General features: G+C 36.1%; 1 protein-coding gene and 1 long non-coding RNA gene across 3 annotated transcripts in view; one reads left to right on the top strand and one right to left on the bottom strand.

The window, feature by feature from the left end:
* Nucleotides 1–22,875, bottom strand: part of OSBPL1A (oxysterol binding protein like 1A) — a 245,650-nt gene that overhangs the window by 144,207 nt on the left and 78,568 nt on the right. Inside the window, 5 exon segments of the mRNA XM_030335766.2 lie at nucleotides 4,494–4,575; nucleotides 10,274–10,396; nucleotides 11,599–11,697; nucleotides 21,403–21,466; nucleotides 21,588–21,661. Of these exon segments, the coding sequence (XP_030191626.1) occupies nucleotides 4,494–4,575; nucleotides 10,274–10,396; nucleotides 11,599–11,697; nucleotides 21,403–21,466; nucleotides 21,588–21,661 (442 nt within the window).
* The window catches only part of LOC115527973, an 87,084-nt gene that overhangs the window by 11,240 nt on the left and 52,969 nt on the right, over nucleotides 1–22,875 (top strand). The window lies entirely within an intron of this gene.

The raw sequence follows: 22,875 nt of genomic DNA, 5'->3' as shown, positions 1-22,875 counted from the left end.
AGAAAATCATAAGGAACAGAAATTTTATTTACAGTACTATGCTATATATATGTATATATTTTAAAGCCATATATAAATGGACTCATGCAGTTCAAACCCATATTACTCAAGAATCAACTGTATAGTGCCCATGTGCCATGCACTAAATTGCTGTAGATTATCAGCAAATAAAAGAAAAAATTCCTGCCTTCATAGAGTTTATATTCTAATAGGGAAGGCAGACAATCAACTACAATGCATATACAGCAAGCTTGATAAGTGACAAAGAGAAAAAACAAAGCAAGGTAGGGGAATATCAAGTGTTTGAGGGCAGGTGAAAGTTTAGACAGGATGAGGTCTCAGAGTCCTGGCAGGAGAGACCTGGCAAACTCAAAGGGCACCTGTAAAAAACTCTTTTAAAAAAAAGATTACACACAAAGGGAGCGAACAGACTGCCAGGCAGGACAGTTGCCACCCTGGAATGGAGAAGCAAAAGGATGGGCCAGTGTCCCTAAGCCCAGCAGGAGCTGGAGTCAGAGGGGGGACCTTCAGCCAAGTCAGGAACAGAGCAGTGCTATTACACCACAGCCTGGCTGGAGGGAGCGAGGAAAACGCCTGACTTCTCTGGTCCCCTCCACCAATCTCCTGACAGGGTCTCCTTTTTGCTGAGTCCAATCAGAAGCCTGACGGTGAGAAGACTCCAGTAACGCAGTCTGTAGTGATCAATAGCCCCTGGCACCAAGCAGGGCAGAGAATGGACATGGGGGAGCAAACCAAGGCAGGCAGCAAGAGAAAGCCAAAGAGATGCACAAAGACCTGGGCATGTAAGGATATGTGTGAGTATCCTAGAGAAAAGCTTTAGAGGGCCAGCACAGCCCAGGCCAGAGGCAGGAGTATACCCAGCCTCTCTGAGGGACGGCCAGAAGGCCAGTGAGGCTGGAAGATGAGCAAGCAGGGGTAACCAGGAGAGGACAGAGAGGTCAAAAAGAACTGAAAAGGTTTGCGGTACTAGGACATGAGGACAGAGAGGTCAAAAAGGACTGAAGAGGTTTGTGAGTCATCAGAAGGAACTGGTCTTTCATTTTTAGTGAGATAACCTGGAATCTACTACACGTTTTGAGCAAAGAACATTGTACACTCCTGTTTTAGAAGGGTCCCTGGGGCAGGGACTAGAGGGGAAGAGTGGAATCAGAGGGCCAGTTAGAAGGATGTTTCAATACTCTGTGGGAAAGACAATGATGGCTTGGGCCACGGTGGCAACAGTGAAGGAGGCAGGAAGTGTGTTTACTCAAAGCCTAGTTGTAAGTGGGTTGAACAAAAGTGCTTTTTCTTTAAGAGCTTTTTTCTTTTAAATAACTGAAATCATTCTAATTTCTTTAACCAAGGATTCACTATATGCATGTAGTAACATGCAATAAAGTATATGTGTTAAAGTTGGCACATAAAATATATCTTTTAGAAAGTCATTAGCAATATATCAATCATCTCACAAACATTAATATGCTCTCACCCACTAATCTCACTTCCAAGAATCCTAAAGTAATAAAGTGATTCTGTATTTTGGTACAGAATATCCTCTTTGAAATACTACTTTATTTCCTTAGACCTAATTTCTGTTTGGATGCATGCCAAAATTTAGGTATCTAGCATTGGCAACCTATCCTTCAAGGTTCAGTGAATGCAGTATTGAAACCTCTATTTTATCATTACCAAAAACCTGATTGCAAAAACAAAGAAAATCACCTAAAGCAATAAAACTTTTGGAAGATTCCCTGAGGCTGGTCAGTCTGTTCTTCCCTAAAGCCCTAAATTTACCCTTAAGTAGTAGCCAGTTGTTGACTATGATAAATGTTGTGTTGTACACTTAAATTTGATCACACCACATTACCATCACTTTATTACCACCTTATTTTGGTACAGAATGTCCAACTTACAATGGTTTGACTTACCATTATTTGACTTGATGGTATGAACACAAAACATACTCAGTAGAAACCATACTTTGAATTATGAATTTCAGTGTTTTCCTGGGTTAGCAATATGTGGTATGATAATCTCTCGTGATGCAGGACAGTGGCAGTGGGCTGTAGTGACCAGTCAGCCACGGCACTGATACACTTACAACCACCCTGTATCCAGATAGCCATTGCTTTTACTTTTGGTACAGCAGTCGAGATATTCTGTGGTATTTAACACTTTAGTATAAAATAGGCTTTGTATCAGATGATTTTGCTCAGCCACTGGCTAATGTAAATATTCTGAGCACATTTAAGGTAGGCTAGGCTAAGCTATGATGTTTAGTAGGTCAGGTATATTAAATGCACTCTTAACGAGATTTTCAGTTTACAAGGGGCTTATCAGGACATAACCCCATCAGAAGTTGAGGAGGATCTGTAATCGTAAATAAAACTGAAAAATAAGTTTGTGATTGGGCTATGAAAGTCCTTAAATGCTAGGATAAAGAGTTTGTGTTTTATTCTACAGTTTTTCAATCAAACAGTTTTTCAATGGGAAAAAATCTATGATCAAAAAAGTACCATTCTAAAATTAATCTGGCAGCAATAATGCAGTATTTCAGAGAATCTGAGTTGGAAGAGCTCTTAAAAGCCTCTGGTTTCCCTTTAAGGATGGAATGCGGGGGGGGGGGGGTCCCAGAAGGCAGGGAGACCACAGGGGAGCCTGCTGCAGGGACATGCCTTTGAGGGGCCACAGAGCCAAACTAGCATGGCAGAAGTTGGAATAAGAAGTAAGGGAGGGGGGTCTTAACGATCACATAATTTTGTACTAAAATGTAAGACAACAGTCACAAATACAAGACCTTGATTCTGTACACAAACATTTTAGTTTTTCATCCTGAGAAGTTATTGGCAAACTATGTAGACAGTTTGAAATAGATAGTAGTTTGACAGAACATGTCCTATCAGCAATAAAATACATGGTTTAAGATTATTCTATATATCCCTTGGCATTAAGGTAACTCAGTTACCTTCAACTCTTTAATTCCATTCATGAAATCATCTTAACCCTATTTACTATTTATAAAATATGCAGATTTATTATCTCTCTATACCCATGGCTCAAAAAATGTTTACAATTGTTTGTGTATGAATTGTAGATACATAAAATAACATTGTCAGATCATAGTCAGCCACCTCAAAATTTCCCAGAGAGCACATATCTTCTATAACTGAATACCATTCATGTCTTTAAAACACAAAAGACTCACACCATTCTTACGAGTAATATGTCATACACATAACATGAACCAAGACATTTGACTTGAGGTTTGAAAAAATCCCAAAACTTAATTTGGTTGTAGTTCTGATGTAATTTCTTTCTTTGGTCTATGTTAAAGGAATTGCTCTTTATATTTCAACTAACTCTAGACATTTTCTACATCTTTTAAATGTTGTTGGCATCTCTTCTTACTTTTGATGGTTCTTGAAGATGGTGTTTTTAAAGCTCATTGATGGTCACGGTTGCATTACTATAAATATACTAAAAACCACTGAAGGTGGAATGTAGACTATGTGAATTCTATCTAATGAAGCTGCTCTTATTTAAAAAGTCCTGAGGATGAAGAGTGCTAACTAATATAATATTCAGCCCGCAATAATCAAAATGATTTCACTTCTGTCCTTCTCAAAGCTATCATCGCTGATACAAATACATGTTTGTGGAATTGACATAAAGGGATGCCTGAGGTTCATTTGGACAGATATAAAATACCTGAGCATGATTAAAAATGATAAACTCAGATATGATAAACAACTAAATCAATTATATTTTAGTGAAGTTATTTATAAAGTCATCATAGCTAAAATCTAAAACAATAGTTAGGAATCTAAAGTCTAAAAAACACAGCTTTTAGTTTACAAAGTAATAATTGTTTCTGAATATGTAATTTTTATATTGGATTTTTGACTTTATATTTTATTTTGACTTTCGGAGTATTTATAGTCAACGCTTGATAATTTGTAACTAATGGAGACTGAAGGCATAAAAAATTACTACTGAAAGGTAGATTAACATTAGAAAGATAAGTTCACATATGCATTCATAGAATCATAAAAGGCCAAGACCTGGAAACAACCAACACCTTCATTTGGGAAACAGAGACTCAGAGAAGTCAAACATACTATTCAAATTAACAACTGGTTAAGTGGCAGAGAGCAAGGATTCAAACTTAAGACAGTTTGATACTAAAGTCCAAGTCTTCTGGGATTCATAAGAATTCTCATTATGTAGCCAAAATGAATTTATAGCCCCCAAATGTTACCTTTTTCTTTTCTTAAAAAATTAATCTACAGACCAGGCCTCCCCCATGAGTAGAAATTTTAAATAACCGTCTTAAATTTTCAAAATAGTCTTATCAAACATAATTCTGAATTGAATACTGAAAATTATCTAACATGAAGGATCAACATCTATGACAATGGGTTGAGTCAAAGAGTGGGTCTTATTTGTAGTTTGTTCCCCGTTTTTGTTTTTTTTTTTTTTGTTCTTTTTTTTACCTTTAGCCATGTCACAATCCTTAATCATTTTCAGAAAGTTGAAAATTTCCCTATCTAGTTTCTGTTGGCATTTTTGTGCTTTCTGGGAAAACAAAAACAAAAATAAAACTTATTAATACAGGATTTTTACAGTACATATGCTTTTAATATTTTTATCAAAACTTTTAGTTCATATGTTGATATACCACAATTGAGATATTTTCATAAAGAGAGAAAAAGATGAGAGAAAATTTCCTTAGAAATTGAATACTGCATTTAGTTAATCACATACCGATTAGTAAGTCTTTCTAAATTTTAAATACATTCAACATTTGTCATGTAGACAATATACAATTGCATTAATCACATCTAAGAACTCATTACACCATATACATCCGAGTTAGATTTCTGATTAATCCTTTTTGTGTACTTAAGTTCATCCAGGAATTATAAAATGTATTACGAATATATTTTAAAAATTGTTTTTATTAAAAAAAAAAATCTAGATGGTACTAACACTTGGAAATCACAAGCTGGGGCACCTGGGTGGCTCAGTCAGTTAAGTGGTAGGCTCTTGACTTCAGCTCAGGTCATGATCTCACCGTTCATGGGTTCAAGCCCCACAGGGAGCCTACTTGGGATTCTCTCTCTGTCCCTCTCCCACACTCATTCTCACTCTCTCTCTCAAATAAATAAAGTTAAAAAAAAAAAAAAAACAACAACCCACTAGCTGGTTTTTGCTCAGCAATCTAAGTGCTCACAGCCTTCACATAAGCAGACCAAAAAGGACATTTTCTTAGCAAGTCAAAGCTTATAAAAATAAGATAAAGTCAATTATAGAAAGCATCCTTCTTGCAATCTGAATTTTCTACATTTTTAGATCCTTAAAAGTAAAATATAAATATAGAATTTTATGACGTAAGTTCCATCCCATCTTAGTAAAGATTTGGAAGTCCAAACTGAAAAATCAGACAAGTACATTTGTTATATTAACAATGTAATTTTGAAGTTAGTTTTTTTTATAGTTTCCCTTTAAAGAGGAAGAATAAGAAAATTATTGTCAAGTCACTTGGTTATGACAGTGAAAAATATTTATTGAGAACCCTGAGTTTCCTAATACTAGAATCACATTGTTATAGGTAGAGTAATACATTTAACCTTATGAATCTTCCCCTCTTTGTACTCCTAATCCCAAATGGCTCATCACTAAACATTTTTACTCCCCCCAAATCAGTCCTTCATGACAAAGTGACATAGATAAGCAGCCTTTTCTCCTTATAAAATTTTTAGTGCTTATGAAGCTCGCCTCACCCACAGCAGAATTATTCATGGTACCACATCAGTGACAGTGTTCTCACACACTGTGTGACCACAATGTTCTCTTTAAAATCTACATTACTGTTTTGAGAGCTCTAACATCAAAATATAATTGTTTTTTTTTGGAAGAGGGAAAATACCTACATTATGCAATTTAAAACACCATAGAAAGGGAAATGGCATGCTGGATTGTTTTTTCAGACATAGTCTATAAACACAAGTGGAAGGTTCAGGCATTGAAATATGCACTGCAACCAAATGTATCACTCATAATTTATTAACAGAAAGTTGTCATTTTTACTCTCTGCATATTTAATACCCCTGCCCACGTGCAAGTCAATGCTACGGTTTTCACTTTTCCTTTCTATGGTCAAGGTCAGCTGGATGGATGCCTGAAAGTGATAGTTCTTCAGGTAATAAAGACAAGAATGGTCTCCATACCATCATCCTCTAATACTTGAATCATGAATGTTCATCTTAACATATCTACCTGACAGTTACTAAAAAGAGCTTCGCTGATCAAGGATTTACTTGTTTTAAAAGGTACAGAATAGGTTAGCTGGAGAAGATTTGATCTACACATTCCGTTTTATAGTTATGAATAACATGTCTTCTGTTCTCAACAATTGGTGTGGTTTTAGTCGATACTAAAAGGAACAGGAGAATATCAATACAATAAAATGTACAGACATTCTCTAGTTTGCTGTAATTTCCCCTTAGCAGCTATGAGTTATGTTATGAAAATCTAAAAATCTATTTATGAAGATTATTGTATATGAGTTCTTTGCAGAGCCCAGCATGGTGTCCCATTGTTAACTTCTAGGACATTCACCTTATGTCACGCACTCTTTTTAGGTTTTAATTTTTCCTTTTAATTCTACATAAACAGGATCCCACTATGAGCAGTGACCTAGTACCTGAAGTATGACAGTATTTTGAACCCAAGTTACCTGGGCACAGAACTCAAGAACAGGATTGTATCCACAGCCACAGAGCCCAGGGCACAGGAGGCACCCACGTGAGCAGCTGGGCACATTCGCAACACAGGCCTCCTGCTCCTACTTCTGCCCACCCAGATCCTGGCTGCTGGTTTTGTGTAAATTGATGCTAAACCACTTTATTATCCCTGGCTTAGAAAAACAGCTCAAAAATGTATATCAAGGGCTAGGGAGGACTGAATAGGATAGGGGAGAGGTCATTAATTCCAGCCTATTTGCTAGAGAGGATCCACATTTCATTAAGAACAGAAGCAGACCACCTCTACTCAAGGAATTAAAAGGGACAAACTACTGATATACACAACATAGCTGAGTGAAAGGACAGGTACCTGTGAGCACATACAGTGTGATTCCAATTGCATGAAATTCTAGAACAGGCAAAACTGATACCACCTAAAATGACAGAAAGATCAGTGGTTGCCTGCGATGCAGATGAAGGGCACTGCCTGGGAAGGGGCCCCAAGGAACTTCCTGAGGTGATAAAAATGTCCTCTCTCCCCCTCCCTCCCTCCCCCGTCTCTTGGTGGTTACAAAAGGTATATACATTTGTCAAAACATGTATATATGTGTCTTCACACTGAAGACATAAAATGAATTTTATTATATGAAAATTATACCTTGATAATATTAAACTTTTTAAGTAGTATATTGTAGAACCTCAATGACATTCCTCTTTGCAGAAAACAGCCAGGAATGTGTGCCCCAGTGCTCATCTCCGCTCATCTCGGAGGCTTCCTACCTCCAGCCCAATCCATCTCCCCTCTATGTAAGTCCATCCAGAGCACATTCATTCTTTGTACCTGCTCCGTCATCTGCTTAGTGTTATTTCACAACAGATATTTACACAAAATTTAAAAAATTAAATCAAAAGATAGAGAAAAAGGCAATTCCCTCTCACATACCTATCAGTCTATAGTCCCTGTTTTCCCCCTTTACCAGCCTCAAAGCAACCACCACTATTAATTTCTCAACTTGCCAGGGATGACCTAAGTCTACACAAATGTGTATATGTGTGTATATCCCTTTTTTTTCCTCCCAATGTATAAAAGATACATCTTTTTATACCTTGCCCTTTTCACTTAACCATAAGTCTTAGATCAATATATATAAATCTGTCTCGTTCTTGTATAGAAAGTACCAGTCTTTATCAGCTCTGTGTTGATGCACATTCATCTTCCTGCATATTCACTTTAATTAGGCATCATTTATTCTTAAATCAGCAAAGTGTATCACTTTCTCACTTGATTAAATTTTAGCCTCCTCTGCTCGTTACTCCTTGTAACACTGAGTTATCTTACATCCTCAGATCCTACGGAACTGAGATATCATCAACATAGAAGACCCCTGCTTTGCTTGTGCCACCCCAAATCTGAGAGCCTATCCCTGTTCTGTCCCACAGAACTTTCTACAATGATGGAAACATTCTATACTGTCCAAAGTGGTAGCCACATGTGACTACTGAGCACTTGAATTGGGTGGAGTTAAAATGAGGAGTTGAAATTTTAAAGTATGAAGAGCCACATGTGTCTCGTAGCTATCGTACTGCACAGTACATTTCTACACCAATACGGTGTTTGAATCTGTCTTCCCATTGTTAGATTTGAAATATTTTCCAAGTTTTCATTAAGGCAACAACCATGAAGCCTGTATTTCTGTGATTTATCTTCTACTTTTCTCCCTGGAGACCTAACCTCAAGGCAGTGATGGAGAGAGAAAAGAAACTGTTTTCAATTTTTGGAGGCCCTCATTTTGGGTGGAGATAAACTGAGACCAAAAGAACACCTCAAAGTGCTTACCACTTGCTGTAACTCTCACAAACTTTGGGTGCTATAAAATCTAGAAGGCAAAAACTTCATGGTTTTAAAGTTAACATAAGAGCACGATATTCTAGTGAGTAAAAAATAGTTGAAGTTGTAACATGAAAATTTGAAAACTATGCCAAAGAAGAAACACTTTTTCAAGGAAAAATTTTTTTAATGATATGCAAGTTAGTATGCTTTTATTTACCTGTAGCTTCCATTAAAAAGGTCTTAAAATTACCATAATCCTAGGAAAGATACTGGTATGCTTTGTAAGTCCTTCTGGGTTTTATCATTTACCTTATATTGAGGATAAATAGGAAAGGATTTCTTTTCACTTAGGGAATAAGGACTAAAAGTTAAAATATTTAGCACAGTTTTGTTTTTCATTTGTTTGACACAATTCTGGCCATAGATATTTAAACCTTCTTTCTTAAACAGTCTTAATGTTATTTAGATGCTCTGGTAGATGTTATTTTTGCAAAGTTCATGGATCTGAAAATTATGTTTATGGTTGCCACACTATACATTAGGCTTTAAAAAACCGAAGTAGCACTGGTAAAGCAAATGTCAATAAATTCTGGGGAATGTCTTCAACAGAACATGGAAGAACTCAAACTTCTTAATGTTTCATCATAAAATTAGAAATTGAAAAAGCCCAAATCTCTTTCCTAAGTTTATAGGTCCTTAAGTCAATAAAACTCCTTAGGTACGAGCAAACTTCATTAAAGTTGTTGATTTAGAAACATTCAAATCCTGCAACGATTTTTTTTTTTTAAAGATTAAAGTTAGTAAGCAAACTGCTATGTTCTGACATAATGACATGGATTGAAACTCCATCATCCTTTCATAGTATAATTCTTCCAAACCCAATTCCCATTTAAAAGGCACAGCCAGGGGCGCCTGGGTGGCGCAGTCGGTTAAGCGTCCGACTTCAGCCAGGTCACGATCTCGCGGTCCGGGAGTTCGAGCCCCGCGTCAGGCTCTGGGCTGATGGCTCAGAGCCTGGAGCCTGTTTCCGATTCTGTGTCCCTCTCTCTCTGCCCCTCCCCCGTTCATGCTCTGTCTCTCTCTGTCCCAAAAATGAAATAAAAAACGTTGAAAAAAAAAAATTTAAAAAGGCACAGCCAGAAAACTGATGCCCAGAAAAAAAAAAAATAGTTATTTCATTTCAATTACATATGCTGTTATTTCTCTATGGATAATACATTGACGTCACCTCACATGAAGGCCTCTCCATTCATTACTGATGCTTTACCTTACTTTTCATCAATGAAGTTACAGATTACAAGTGGTTTTAAATCCAACTACCAGTCAGGAAAAGTATCACTATGGTTGCATTATTTAAACTGAAATATGCAGTGAAATCATAAAGGGCAGCAAGTCAAGCATGCTCCCCCTACTGGCGGCAGTTTTCAAATAAACCGACAATCTGATTACAGCAATGTGAAAATTTTAATAAAAAAAAGATAACATAGAAGCACAGGCCTCTATATTTAGAGTATTATCTACAGAGACATTTGATAGTACCATCATAACAGACAACATAAATGGCAATAAAATGTTACCTGACAAACAGCAGTGCTATCTCCATTGTCCTCAGCTTAATTTCAAAACTTCACATTTGACAAGAAAGTTCTTGGTGACAGAGTTAGCTCTAAAAGTCAGGTTAGGTTTTTCTATATACCTCTAAGGATTCCTTCAAGTCTACAGCGGAAGTTGCATCTTCCTCCTCATCATCAGTCAGTTGGTCCTGGGAACAGTAGTGAGTGCTGTACGCAGAATGATCTTCTATTGCTTCCAGCCAGTCCTGAAATAATCCAAGAATTGAAATAAAAGTGAAATGCATTTTTACTCAAAAGAGATATGACAATGATATAGAAAGCCTAAATTTACATGGAGAAAACAGCCTAAAACACACACACACACACACACACACACAAAAAAAACCAACAACAAAATGATGATACCAGTCTCTTGTCCATGGCATTTCTAGATAAAAGTTTTTCTTAATAGTTTAAAAAATATCATCTATAAGTTTATATATTCAATGACACTAATACATTATAAAAGCTGAATAATGGGTGGACATTTTTTCACTTAAAAATTATAGATTCTCAACACTTTTGGATATGTTATTATATTACAAACTAATATATCCAGAAATAAAATTTTACTAACTTGCAGTTGAGTTATAAGCACAAGAAACTCAGATCACTGTAAGAGCCAACAACTGCCTGGATGCTTTAACTTTTAAATGTTTTTTTAAAAATCAGTGATTTCACAAAAAGAATATTTGCCCTAAAAATACCTTTGTTACTTCCTTGTTTCTCATAGCATTACTCAGGGTCATATTTTACCATTTTATGATATGTTGGGACAGTCAGGCTTTAGGTTGCTTAGGGTTCTTTGCAGGCACAGGTTAACCACTTTGGAAATGGGCTCTTTTAACCCCTTATGTAGTTTACAAAAAAACACAACAGGTCTAGGAATACTCCTTTGATCTGAAGGAATATGGAATCTCTATTAAGTAACTGCACTATGAATTTCTGTCACATCAATCCCAATTTTCTTGCTTGCTGCTGCTGTTCAATTTACCACAAAGGAAGGCCGAGCCTACACGGTAATAAATCAGAACGCCTAAGCTGAAGCCAGGTTTTGTCATTTGTAAGCTCTGTGACCTTGGGAAATGACTTCAATCTATGGTCTTCAGTTTTCGCACCTATAAATTAAGGAGCAGACTACATCATTTAGGGTCTTTTTCCAAAACCAGTAAGGGTCCCTTACATTCACAAAATCCAAACAATAAAGGAAATTATGAACAGAAGATACCTGCAGGGACATGTTGATAAAGAAATTAATTCATAACCCAAATTTCAAGATTCATCTTAATTGCCCCCATTAAAAAGGTACAGTCAAAAAGATTTTAGATGTTAATAGTGAACTTGTCTTATATTCTTTATGCTTTTAAATGCTAAGTTTTATGAAATATAAGTGAATCCATAAAATTACCTCTCTTGACTGTTGAAGGCTATTCTTAGGAACCCTGAAGCCATGAATAGTGTCATCAAAGCATTTAATAAAGAAGAGGCAGCTATCAGTGGATTTTACCTTGGATATAAAGAAGTCAGTAAGACAACATCATTCATGAACATAAAATAGAACCTTAAAATTATCTAAATTATCTATCATCTATCTATATGTAACAGTATTAAAATGACTTAATTATACGCCACTGAAAATTTAAAATACCAACTGGAAAAACTGGGTAAAAAATGAATACATTGGGAATATCACACACATCGTAGCTTAGCTTGTCTGAAAATATCTGGCTTTCATATTCTTACTCAAAGTAAATACTAACAGTCTATTAGGTATGTAGTTTTTTAGTTCTATTTTGTATTTATAACTTAGCATGCACTTGGGCTGTAAAATCCTCTAAATACCACAGCTCCAATTTCTTACTCATATCACTCTCCTGAACCTTTTGCCTGAGCTGAGTGTAGAAAATGTTTGAACTGTGTGTAAAAGAACTAGTACACATAAGATTTGTAAAGAAGGAAGAAAGGGAGAGAGGATAAAAAATAATTATGTCTTTAAGAATGGAAAAAGACAGACTTCTGCTACAAGACCCTATAAGAGGACCACACTCCTGGCAGGAAACAAATATAAAAGGCAACTGCCTAAAGGAACTGGAGAGTGGACAAAAGTTGACAGACTCTGATGGGGCATGCACATGCTCTCGGAGGAAAGGAAATAAGTAACTATGCAAGTAAGTTCCCATCCCCAAGATTTTTCAACTGGGACATAAAGTCCATAAGGTGGCACAAAACTACCATGGGCACAGGTGGAAAAACCCACAACCTTCCTGTCTTTGAGAATTAATAAAGGAAACCAGGGAGCCAGAAATACTAAAGAGAGTGAGAGAATCCTCAAAGGGAAAAAGAGAAGGCATCCCCAAACTCTGTCTTTTCACACATCTAATTGATGCTGAGAAAAGATTCAAAGCAGTCACTTAAATCCAACCTCTGTGAATGCAGACCAGAGCTGCCAGCCAAGAAACAAGAGTTTACAATCTAAACCCAGCCAAGAAAATGACCTGCTAAAACAATAGAAATAACATTTAACAGAGGAAAATAACAGAAGCCAGAATCCCCAGAACTTAACATTCATAGTATTAAGGATACAACACAAAATTACCTGATATGTGAAGAAGAAAGTGGAACACATTCTCAAAAGAAGTCTAATTAAAAGGCAAAATTTTCAGAATGGTTAACAGCGACCCACACATATACTATATATACAAGATAGAAAATAAAGATCTATAGGTTATAAGGAAATGGATAGAAAAAGAGATACTGTGCAAACAGTCAGCATAAGAAGGCCTGAGTGGTTATATTAATATTGGGCAAAAGTAAATATATCCCAGGAGATAAAGAAGACCACCATGTAATAATAAAAGGCTCAATTAGTCAAGAAGACAACATGAATGCCATGTGAGCAATAACTGAGAAATGAACAGTTCCACAAGCACAGCTGGAGATTCTGGTATCCCTCCTCTCATCAATTGATACAATTAGCCAAAAATCAACAAAAACATAGATCTGAAAAACACCATCAACCACCATGACTGAATATTTATGACTCTACACCCAACCATAGCAAAACAGACATCATTTTCAAGTACATTTACTCAGATAATCCATACATAGAGCCATCAAACAAGTCTCAATACATTTGATAAGACAGAAATCACAGAAGATACATTCACTGAGCAAAATGGAATTATAAATCAGAAACAAAAAAAAAATCATAAAAACCCCAATTACTTGGAAATCAAATAACACACTTCTAACATTCATTGGTTCAAAGAAAACAGAAATTAGAAAATATTTTGAACTAGATTATAATAAAAATATACCAAAATTAGCAGCAGGAAAGTAAAACAGTTGCAAAGGTGAGGGGATAGATTTAAATGGCTGTATTAACAAAGAAGATAAGCCTAATCAATAATCTAAGCTTTGACCTTGAGAAACTATTTAAAAAAGCAAATTAAATCCAAAGCACAGAGAAAACTTTTAAAAAGAATAACAAAAAGCAATAGAAAACAGAACAATGGGAAAATTCAAGAAAATCAAGGACTAGTTCTCTGAAAAAAATCAATAAGATTGATAAACTGCTAGCCAAATTAATCCAGGGAGGAAAAAAAAGACAAATTACTAATATAAAAAAACAAAGGAGGGCACAACACTACCTATCATACAAACATTAAAAACACAATAAGGGAATATCACTAACAAGTTTGATAACCTAAGAAAATAAACACAATTTTTTAAAGACAGAAATTACAAATACCAACCCAAGAAGAAATGGAAAATTTGAAACAGCCCTTTAGCAACTGAAGAAATCTGAAATTACAATCCTTCCCATTAAAAAACAAAAACAAACAAAAATACAACCAAAAAAACTCCTTCTAGCCCATGAATTGTATCAATATCTAGGAAAGAAATAAACCTAATCCTACAAAAATTCTTCCAAAAAACTGAAAAGGAATATTTTCTAATTCATTATATGAGACCTATTATTTCTCATATTAGACCTGTATTTCTGATTCCAACACCACACAAAAATAGCACAAGAAAATATAAATCAAAATCTACCAGGAACACAGAAGCAAAAATCTTTAACAAAATATTAGCAAATAATTTATGAAAATGATTATATATCATGACCAACTGAAATTTATCCCAGCAATAGAAGACTGGTTTATTAAATATGAAAAGCATTTAATAAAATTCAACAGATTCTCATGATAAGGACTTTCAGTAAACTAGGAAACGAAAATAACTTCCTAAAGCAGATTAAGGGCATCTATGAAATTTACAGCTAATAACTCCATAATGAAAGGCTCAAAGCTTTGTACCTAATACAATAAACAAGAATGCTGGCTCTCATCAATTCTATTTAAAATTGTAACAGAGGTCCTATCCAGTACAATAAAGGATAAGAAAGGGCATACAGATTGTAAAGAAATGTAACCATCCTTATTTGCAGATGACATGACTGTGCATGTAGGAGACCCTGAGGAATGTGCAAAAAAGCTACGAAAACTATTAAAACAAATTTATATATAATAGCAAAAAATAGAAAATGAAAATTTGAAGTCTATCATAATAGCTTCAATAAACACTTAAGAATAAATTTAATAAACAATTATAAAACATTGCAAAAGGAAACCAAATCAGATTTCAATAGAGAACAGATGCAATGTTCATAGCTTGGAGGTCTTGATATTGCTTAATAGTCCTCTCCAAGAAAATCTGTAGCAATCCCAATCAAAACGACCATTCCCCAATACTGAAAATTGATTAAAGACCTACAACTTACTGAAAAGCATTTATTCAAGAAAAATCTACTGAATCTCTCAGTAAGAACAGTGAATGGTGATGGAGTTTTAGCCTGAATATGCTCCATTCCCCCTTGCTCCTAACTCTATGGTAAAACTGAACCATGATGGGGCAAGCTTTAAACACTGGGGCTGACTTTACTTAGAGGGCCTTGAAAATCCCAAGCCTAGGGATTTGTCAAAAACAACAGCAATCTTGGTGGCAAACAATCAGGAAAAGCCAACATCACAGTACATGAGGTCTAAATATATTGGGCCAAGCAACAAACTGGCAATGAGCCAGATACTTAAAAAGCTCTCAGAAAAATGTTTAAAAACTAAATTGTATTTAAAGAATTAAAAGAAAGTATAATGACAATAACTCATCAAATAGAAAATATCAATAAAAAGATGCAAGTTATGGAAAAGAACCAAATGGAAATTCTGGAATTGAAAATCACAAGAACTGAAATGAAAAATTCCCTCAACAGATAACCTGAGATGTAAGGGGGACAAAAAAAAAAAAAAAAAAAATCACTGTAGGGCATTATCACACGTACCAATAGACAATAGAGTCACAGAAGGAAAGAAAAAAGCTGAAAAAAGTATTTGAAAAAATAATGGTTGAAAATTTCCCAGATTCAATGAAAACATTATACATTCAAGAAACTCAATAAACTCCAGTAGGATAAATCCAGAGAGATCTATCCTTAGACACATCTTAGTCAAACTGTCAACAGCTCAAACCAGAAAATACTAAAGTACTCAGAGAAGAGACTCATCAAATACAGGGGGAAGCACAGTAAAATTAACAGCTGACTTTGCATCAAAAACAATGGAGGACAGGGACACCTGGGTGGTTAAGCATCCAACTTTGGCTCAGGTCATGATCTTATGGGTTCGGTTCATGGATTTGAGCCCCACACTGGGCTCTGTGCTGACAGCTCAGAACCTGGAGAGCCTGCTTCAGATTCTCTCCTTCCCTCTCTCTCTTCCCCTCCCCCGCTTGCACTCTATGTCTCTCTCTCACAAAAATAAATAAATAAACATAAAAAAAAACCACAAAAACCTGGGGCATCTGGGTGGCTCAGTCAGTTAAGCATCTGATTTCGACTCAGGTCATGATCTCTCATGGTTCGTTAGTTTGAGCTCCACATCGGGCTCTGTGCTGACAGCTCAAAGCCTGGAGAGCCTGCTTCAGATTCTGTGTCTCTGTCTTTCTCTCTCTGCCCCTCCCTGGTCACACTCTGTCTTTGTCTCTCAAAAATAAACATTGAAAAAAAATTAAAACAAAAACCAATGGAGGACAGAGGTAAGGGGATGACATATTCAAAGTGCTGAAAGAAAATTTCTCTGTCTTGTGTAACTACTGTTCTAAAATGAAGGCAAAAAAAAACTGAGACAATTCATTAGGTATACCTAACAAAAAAGAATAAAAACAAAAAAAGTTACTTAGGCTGAAAGAAAGAGACACCAAATAAGAAAAAAGAAAAAAAAAAAAAAACTGGTGAAATTGCATAGGTAATTCTAAAATAGAGTATTTAGTTTCTCTTTTCTCATATAATTTAAAGCAATTTACACAATTGTAAAATTGTATGGTTGGGCTTGTAACATACTAATGTATGATATATGACACTAATAGCACAGAGGATAAAGGAAGGAATGGAGCTACAGTGGAGCAAGGAAATGACTTCTAAAAATAACCCATACATCCACTGAAAAAAATAAACACAACTAGAAGTGATAAAAATATGAGTTAGGGTAAGACTCTATAAATATATTTTTTTTCCTTTTAAAAAACACCAGAGATTAACATAAATCCCCACAAAAACTGATAACACTAATGCTCACAGCACCATTATTCTTAAGACCCAAAAAGTGAAAACAACCCAGATGTTCCTTAATTGATGAATGGATAAATATGGTCTATCCATACAATGGAATATTATTTGGCCACAAAAGGACTGCAGTAATGATACATGCTATAATATGTATGAACCTTGAAAACATTACACTAAGCAAAAGAATCCAGAAACAAAAGACCACATATTCTATGATCCCATTTATATGAAATGACTAGAATAGGCTATAGAGACAGGTATTAATGCCTACGTAGGGAACTCACAGGAGGTGGTACTGACAGGCACTCAGATATGATTATTAATGGATATGAAGTGGTTTTTTTTGTGGAATTAGGGAAATGTTCTAAACCTGACTGGTTATGGATGCACAAGTCTATGACCATACAAAACATTACTGAACCATTTTAAGTAGGTGAACCTTACACAATGTGAATTATAGTGCAATAAAAATATTTTAAAACAAAGAAACAGACATAAAATTGTATAAAGCAATAGATGTAACACTATATTGTTGAGTTTTTAAACATACAGAGTCATGATATATACAACAATAACACAAAGGAAGGGGGTAGGAAGTGCAACTATATTAAAGTTCTCAGATTTTATGAAATAAAGTATGAATTGTGATAGATTAAGATGTATATTATAATAGCTAGAGCAACCACTAAGAAATAACTTTAAAATACAGTAAAATATAAACAAAAGGAAATGATACATGAGAAGCATCTCCCTTATGTAGAAGAGGAAGAACAAAGAATGACAAAATGGCAGCAGAAATCCAACCATGTCAACAACATTAAGTATAAATTAAACATTTTTTTTTAAAGATTTTATTAAGTAATCCCTACACCTAATGTGGGGCTTGAACTTACAACCCCGAGATCAAGAGTCATACACTCAGGGTGCCTGGGTGGCTCAGTTGGTTAAGCATTGAACTCTTGGTTTTGGCTCAGGTCATGATTTCATGGTTGTGGGATTGAGCCCTGAGTCAGGATTTGTGCTGGCAGTATGGAGCCTGCTTGGGATTCTCTCTCTCTCCCCCTCTTTCTCTGCCTCTCCCTCACTCATGCTCGCTCGTGCTCTCTCCCCCTCTCTCAATAAGTACTAAAAAAAAAAAAAAAAAGTCATACGCTCAACCAACTGAGCCAGCCAGGTGTCTGTCCTTCATTAAACATTCCTATCACAAGGCAGAGTTTGTCATATTGGATAAAAATACCCGATACAACTCTATGTTCTCTATAAGTAAGTTTCAAACACATAGATAAGCTGAAAATAAAAAGATGGAAAAAGATCTACCATGCAAATGGTATTCGAAAGCTGGAGTAACCACACTGATTGTCATGGACTGAACTGTGTCCTCCCCAAATTCATATGAAGATCCCACCCTCAATATGATTATATTTGTAGACAGGGCTTTAAAGAGGAAATTAAGATTAAATGAGGTCAGGGGCGCCTGAGTGGCTCAGTTGGTTGAGCGTCCTACTTTGGCTCAGGTCATGATCTCGCAGTTCATGAATTCGAGCCCCATGTGGGGCTCTGCGCTGACAGCTCGGAACCTGGAGCCTGCTTCCCTCTCTCTGCCCCTTTCCCGCTCATGCTCTGTCTCTCAAAAATGAATAAACGTTAAAAAAAAATTCTTCTTAAAAAAAAAAAAAAAAAAAAAAAAAGATTAAATGAGGTCACAAGAGTGGGGCCCTAATTCAGTAAGACTGGATTCCTTAATAAGAGGAAGAGAAACCAGGGAGACCTGCACACAAAGAAAAAGCCATGGCAGGATTGTCAGGCAGCTGGCTGCAATCAAGGGAAAAGGCCTCAGGAGAAAACTATCCCTAAACATCAGAGCTAAAACTATAAAACTCTTAAGAAAACATAGGAGTAAAGCTTCATGGCACTGGACTTGGCAATGATTCCTTGAACATGATACCCACAAGCACAAGTGACAAAAAGAAAAAAAAATAAATTTGACTATATCAAAATTAAAAACTTCTATGCATCAAAGGACACTATCAAGAGAGTGTAAAGGCAATCCATAGAATAGGAGAAAATATCTACAATCATATACTGGTAAGGGGTTAATACCTAGAATATGCCAAGAACCCTTACAACTCAACACCAACAAAAAAACCAAACAGCCCAATTAAAAAATGAGCCAAGGACTTAGACATTTCTCCAAAGACAATAACCAATGCCCACTAAGCACATGAAAAGATGCTCAACATCACTAGTCATCAGAGAAATGCAAATCAAAACTGCAATTAGATACCACCTCACACTCATTAGGATGGCCCACATTAAAAAATAAAAAAAAAGGAAAATAAGTGCTGGTGAGGATGTGGAAAAAGTGAAATTGGAGCCCTCCCCCGCCATTACTGCTGGTGTGAATATACAACGGGGCAGCTGCTTTGGAAAACAGCATGAAAATCCCTCAAAAAATCAAAAATAGAACTACCACATCATGAACAATTCCACTATTAGGTCTATATCCAAAAGAACTGAAAGCAGTATCTTGAAGAGATATTTGCATATCCATGTTCATTGCAGCATTATTCACAAAAGCCAAGAGGTGAAAGCAATCCAAATGTAAACTGAGGAATAAACGCATAAAGAAATGTGGCATATACATAAAAGGAACATTATTCAGCCTTCAAAAAAAATTCCGGGCACATGCTACAGCATGGATGAATCTTGGGGATATCAGATGAAATGACATAAGGCAAATACTCTAAGATTCCACTTAGAGGTATCTAAAGTGGTCACACTCATAGAGACAAAAAGTACAAGAGTGGTTGCCAGGGGCTAGGGGTAGAGGAAATAGGCAGTTGCTTAATGGGTATAGCTGCAGTTTTGCAAGATGAAAAAATTCTAGAGATCTGTTGCACAACAAAGTGACTACAGTTCAAGCTAATGCACACTTAAAAATGGTTAAAATAGTAAATTTTATGTGCTTTTTTTACTATAATTAAAAATTTTCAAAAAGGAAAAAAATTCTGACACATACTGTAACATGAATGAATCTTGAGGACATTATGCTAAGTGAAATAAGCCAGTCACGAAAGGACAAATATTGTCTGATTCTACTTAACTTAGCTGAGGTACCTGGCAAGGTCAAATTCATAGAGACAGAAAGTAGAATGGTGGCTGGCAGGGGCTGGGAATAGAAAGGAAAGGAATAAGTGATTAATGGGTACAGAGTTTTAGTATGGGAAGATAAAGAGAGTTCTGGAGATAGATGGTGCTGATGGCTGCAATATAATACAGATGTATTTAATGGCCCTGAACTGCACACTGAAGAAAAATTAAGAAACTGATAGTTGCAAACATTTATATTAGAAAAAAGATCTCAAATCAATACTCTAAGCTTCTACCTTAAGAAACTATAAAGTAGGGTGCCTAGGTAGCTCAGTTGGTCAAGCATCTGACTCTTGATTTTGGTTCAGGTCATGACCTCACAGTTCTTGAGCTCGAGCCCTGCACCAGGCTCCGTGCTGACAGTGTGAAGCCTGCTTGGGATTCTCTCTCCCCCTCTCTCTCTGCCCCTTTCCCGCTCATGTGCGTGCATACTTGCTCTCTCCCTCCCTCTCAAATAAACTTAAGAAAAAAAACTACAAAGCAAACAGAGTCTGCTTTATAGCAGTCACACAGTGAATGCTCATTAACTTGTGTTGATATGGGCCTCATAAAGATAAGCTTTAAGCAGACATTTACAGAAGAAACAAAAGTTATACAACAAGGAGAGGCATAACACAGCAAGAGCTAATGGAGTCCACAGAAGTTAAAGAGCAAGAAATTTTAAAAGGGCAGGGGGAGCACTTATTTGTGAGATAAAAGGCTCAACTAAGGAAAAAGCTTGGTAGTAAGTAGATGAGTCTATAGGGGGAACAGAAGACAATGGCCAGGATTGCACTGAAAGAAAAAACAAAAAGATTACACACACCAGATTAGAGAGAGGTTCCCTGGCCCTCTGGTCTAATGTGAAGGGAGGAAGGGATGTGAGGACAATTAAGGGCTGGCTGTGTAATCAGGCTGTACTGCTGGGGAATGTGACAAGTGATTGCCACAACATATTGACAACCCTCAAGGATTTCAAGTAGGAAAGAAGAAAGCATGTCTAGGCTCCAGTCTTAGACTAATACCTAAGAGGAGAAACTCACTTTTTCTCCTGGTTGGTAAAGTATAATAGTGAACACAGAGGATCTAAGAATCCCAATTTTGACACAGGCTTAAATTTTAACACCAGAAAAACTTCCATTATCTCGATTTGCCCATGTATAAGTACATATATACATGTACACACACATGCATACATGTGTGTGAATATACACACATACACACACAAAAAACATGACAGGCTCTTTATGTTTTCAGACCACTGCTATCTCATCCCACAATATGTGAAATAAACAAGGGTTCATTATTTTTTTTTTTAAAGAGATTCCACAATTTTACTTGTTCTCAAATAAAAATACACACAAGTCCCCCCACCCCAATATTTGACAAGGCAGCTTTATAAAAATAACACTTGCAACACTGACTTCATGGTGTCGGCAAAAGATGCATGTGTCATCCTACCGTGCATACTGCTTGAGTTAAGTGTTTGCATCCCTGGCGATAAATATTATGGACTGCATCAGGCCTTTAAAATAAATATTACAATTATTAGAAATATAAATAAATATTAAAGAGATAAGTGAAAACTTTTAATCTTTCAAAATTTAGAGAATAAATTTACTAAGTATCAGGATCATAATACTTACTGTTTCCTATACCACGAAAGGACTCCATGTTCTAATACCACCCAGAATAATCTCCAGCCAAAAAATCTTGAACTCTAAGGGAAAAAATGACAAGGATTTTCCAAGCTGATAGATCCAGATTCAAATACCTGACTGATAGAAATTAAGTTATGATAATTCTATTGTAGTCTTTCATGTAGATAGTACTGATGAATATTAAAAAATAATCAAACATGGGGGCACCTGGGTCGGCTCAGTTGGTTAAGTGTCCGACTTCAGCTCAGGTCAGGATCTCACGGCTCATGGGTTCAGGCTCTGCATCGGGCTCTGTGCTGAGAGCTCAGAGCCAGAGCCTGCTTCGGATTCTGTGTCTCCCTCTCTCTCCTCCTCCCACACTTGCACTCTGTCTCCCTCTCTCTCTCAAAAATAAACATTATAAAAAAAAAATGATCAAACATGAACTAAGGTAACTAGGTGCAGTAATGAAAACATACCACTACAGGGGGACAAGAAGAGAAGAAATGGCATACTGATAAGATCAATAATGAACACAGTTTATAGTTCTGACAGTATTGTCCAAGGATAATTATAGGACAATTTTCAATTGTGGACTTCAAAGACAAAGTCTAAGAATTAATTCTAATTTTATACAACATAAACATACTTGTGCATAAATACGTAAAGGGAGTGCTTGCAAACGCAAAAGAAAACACATGCTCTACGACAGTTAATTCTAGAAAATAAATGAACTCCAAAATGCAAAGAAATTTTTAGAACCAGAAAGATTTTGTATGTGTGTTCTGTGACAAGTCAAACATTAAATTCCTATTAAGTCCTCCCTGTTTCAACATTCATAACAAAAACACTGCAATTCTATGATTAAACACTGTTCTGCATAAACTTGGTCACTTAAAAGTGTTCTTAGACCATCAATAAAAAGAGCAGCAATTGCTATAACAAGTGGAACCCTAACGAAAGCCAATACCACACACACACACACACACACACAATGGTTTACATTGCAAGATCCAAGAATGCTTAAATCATTTTTTCTTCTGAAATAATTAAATAATTTTTGGGGCACCTGGGTGGCTCAGTTGGTTAAGGGTCCTACTCTTGATTTTAGCTCAGGCCATGATCTTACGATTTGTGAAATGAAGCCCCTCGTCGGGCTGTGGGCTAACAGCATGAAGCCTGCTTGGGATTCTCTCTCCCCACATCTCTCTCCAGCCCCCACCCCCACACAAGCATGGGCTCCCCACTCTCTCTCTCAAACATTAAAAAAAATTTTTTTATTAAATAAAAATGG

This window comes from Lynx canadensis, chromosome D3 (assembly GCF_007474595.2).
Source record: "Lynx canadensis isolate LIC74 chromosome D3, mLynCan4.pri.v2, whole genome shotgun sequence".
NCBI classification, from domain to species: Eukaryota; Metazoa; Chordata; class Mammalia; order Carnivora; family Felidae; genus Lynx; species Lynx canadensis.
Note: the sequence above shows the minus strand (reverse complement) of the source record. Positions and strands in the feature narration are given on the sequence as shown.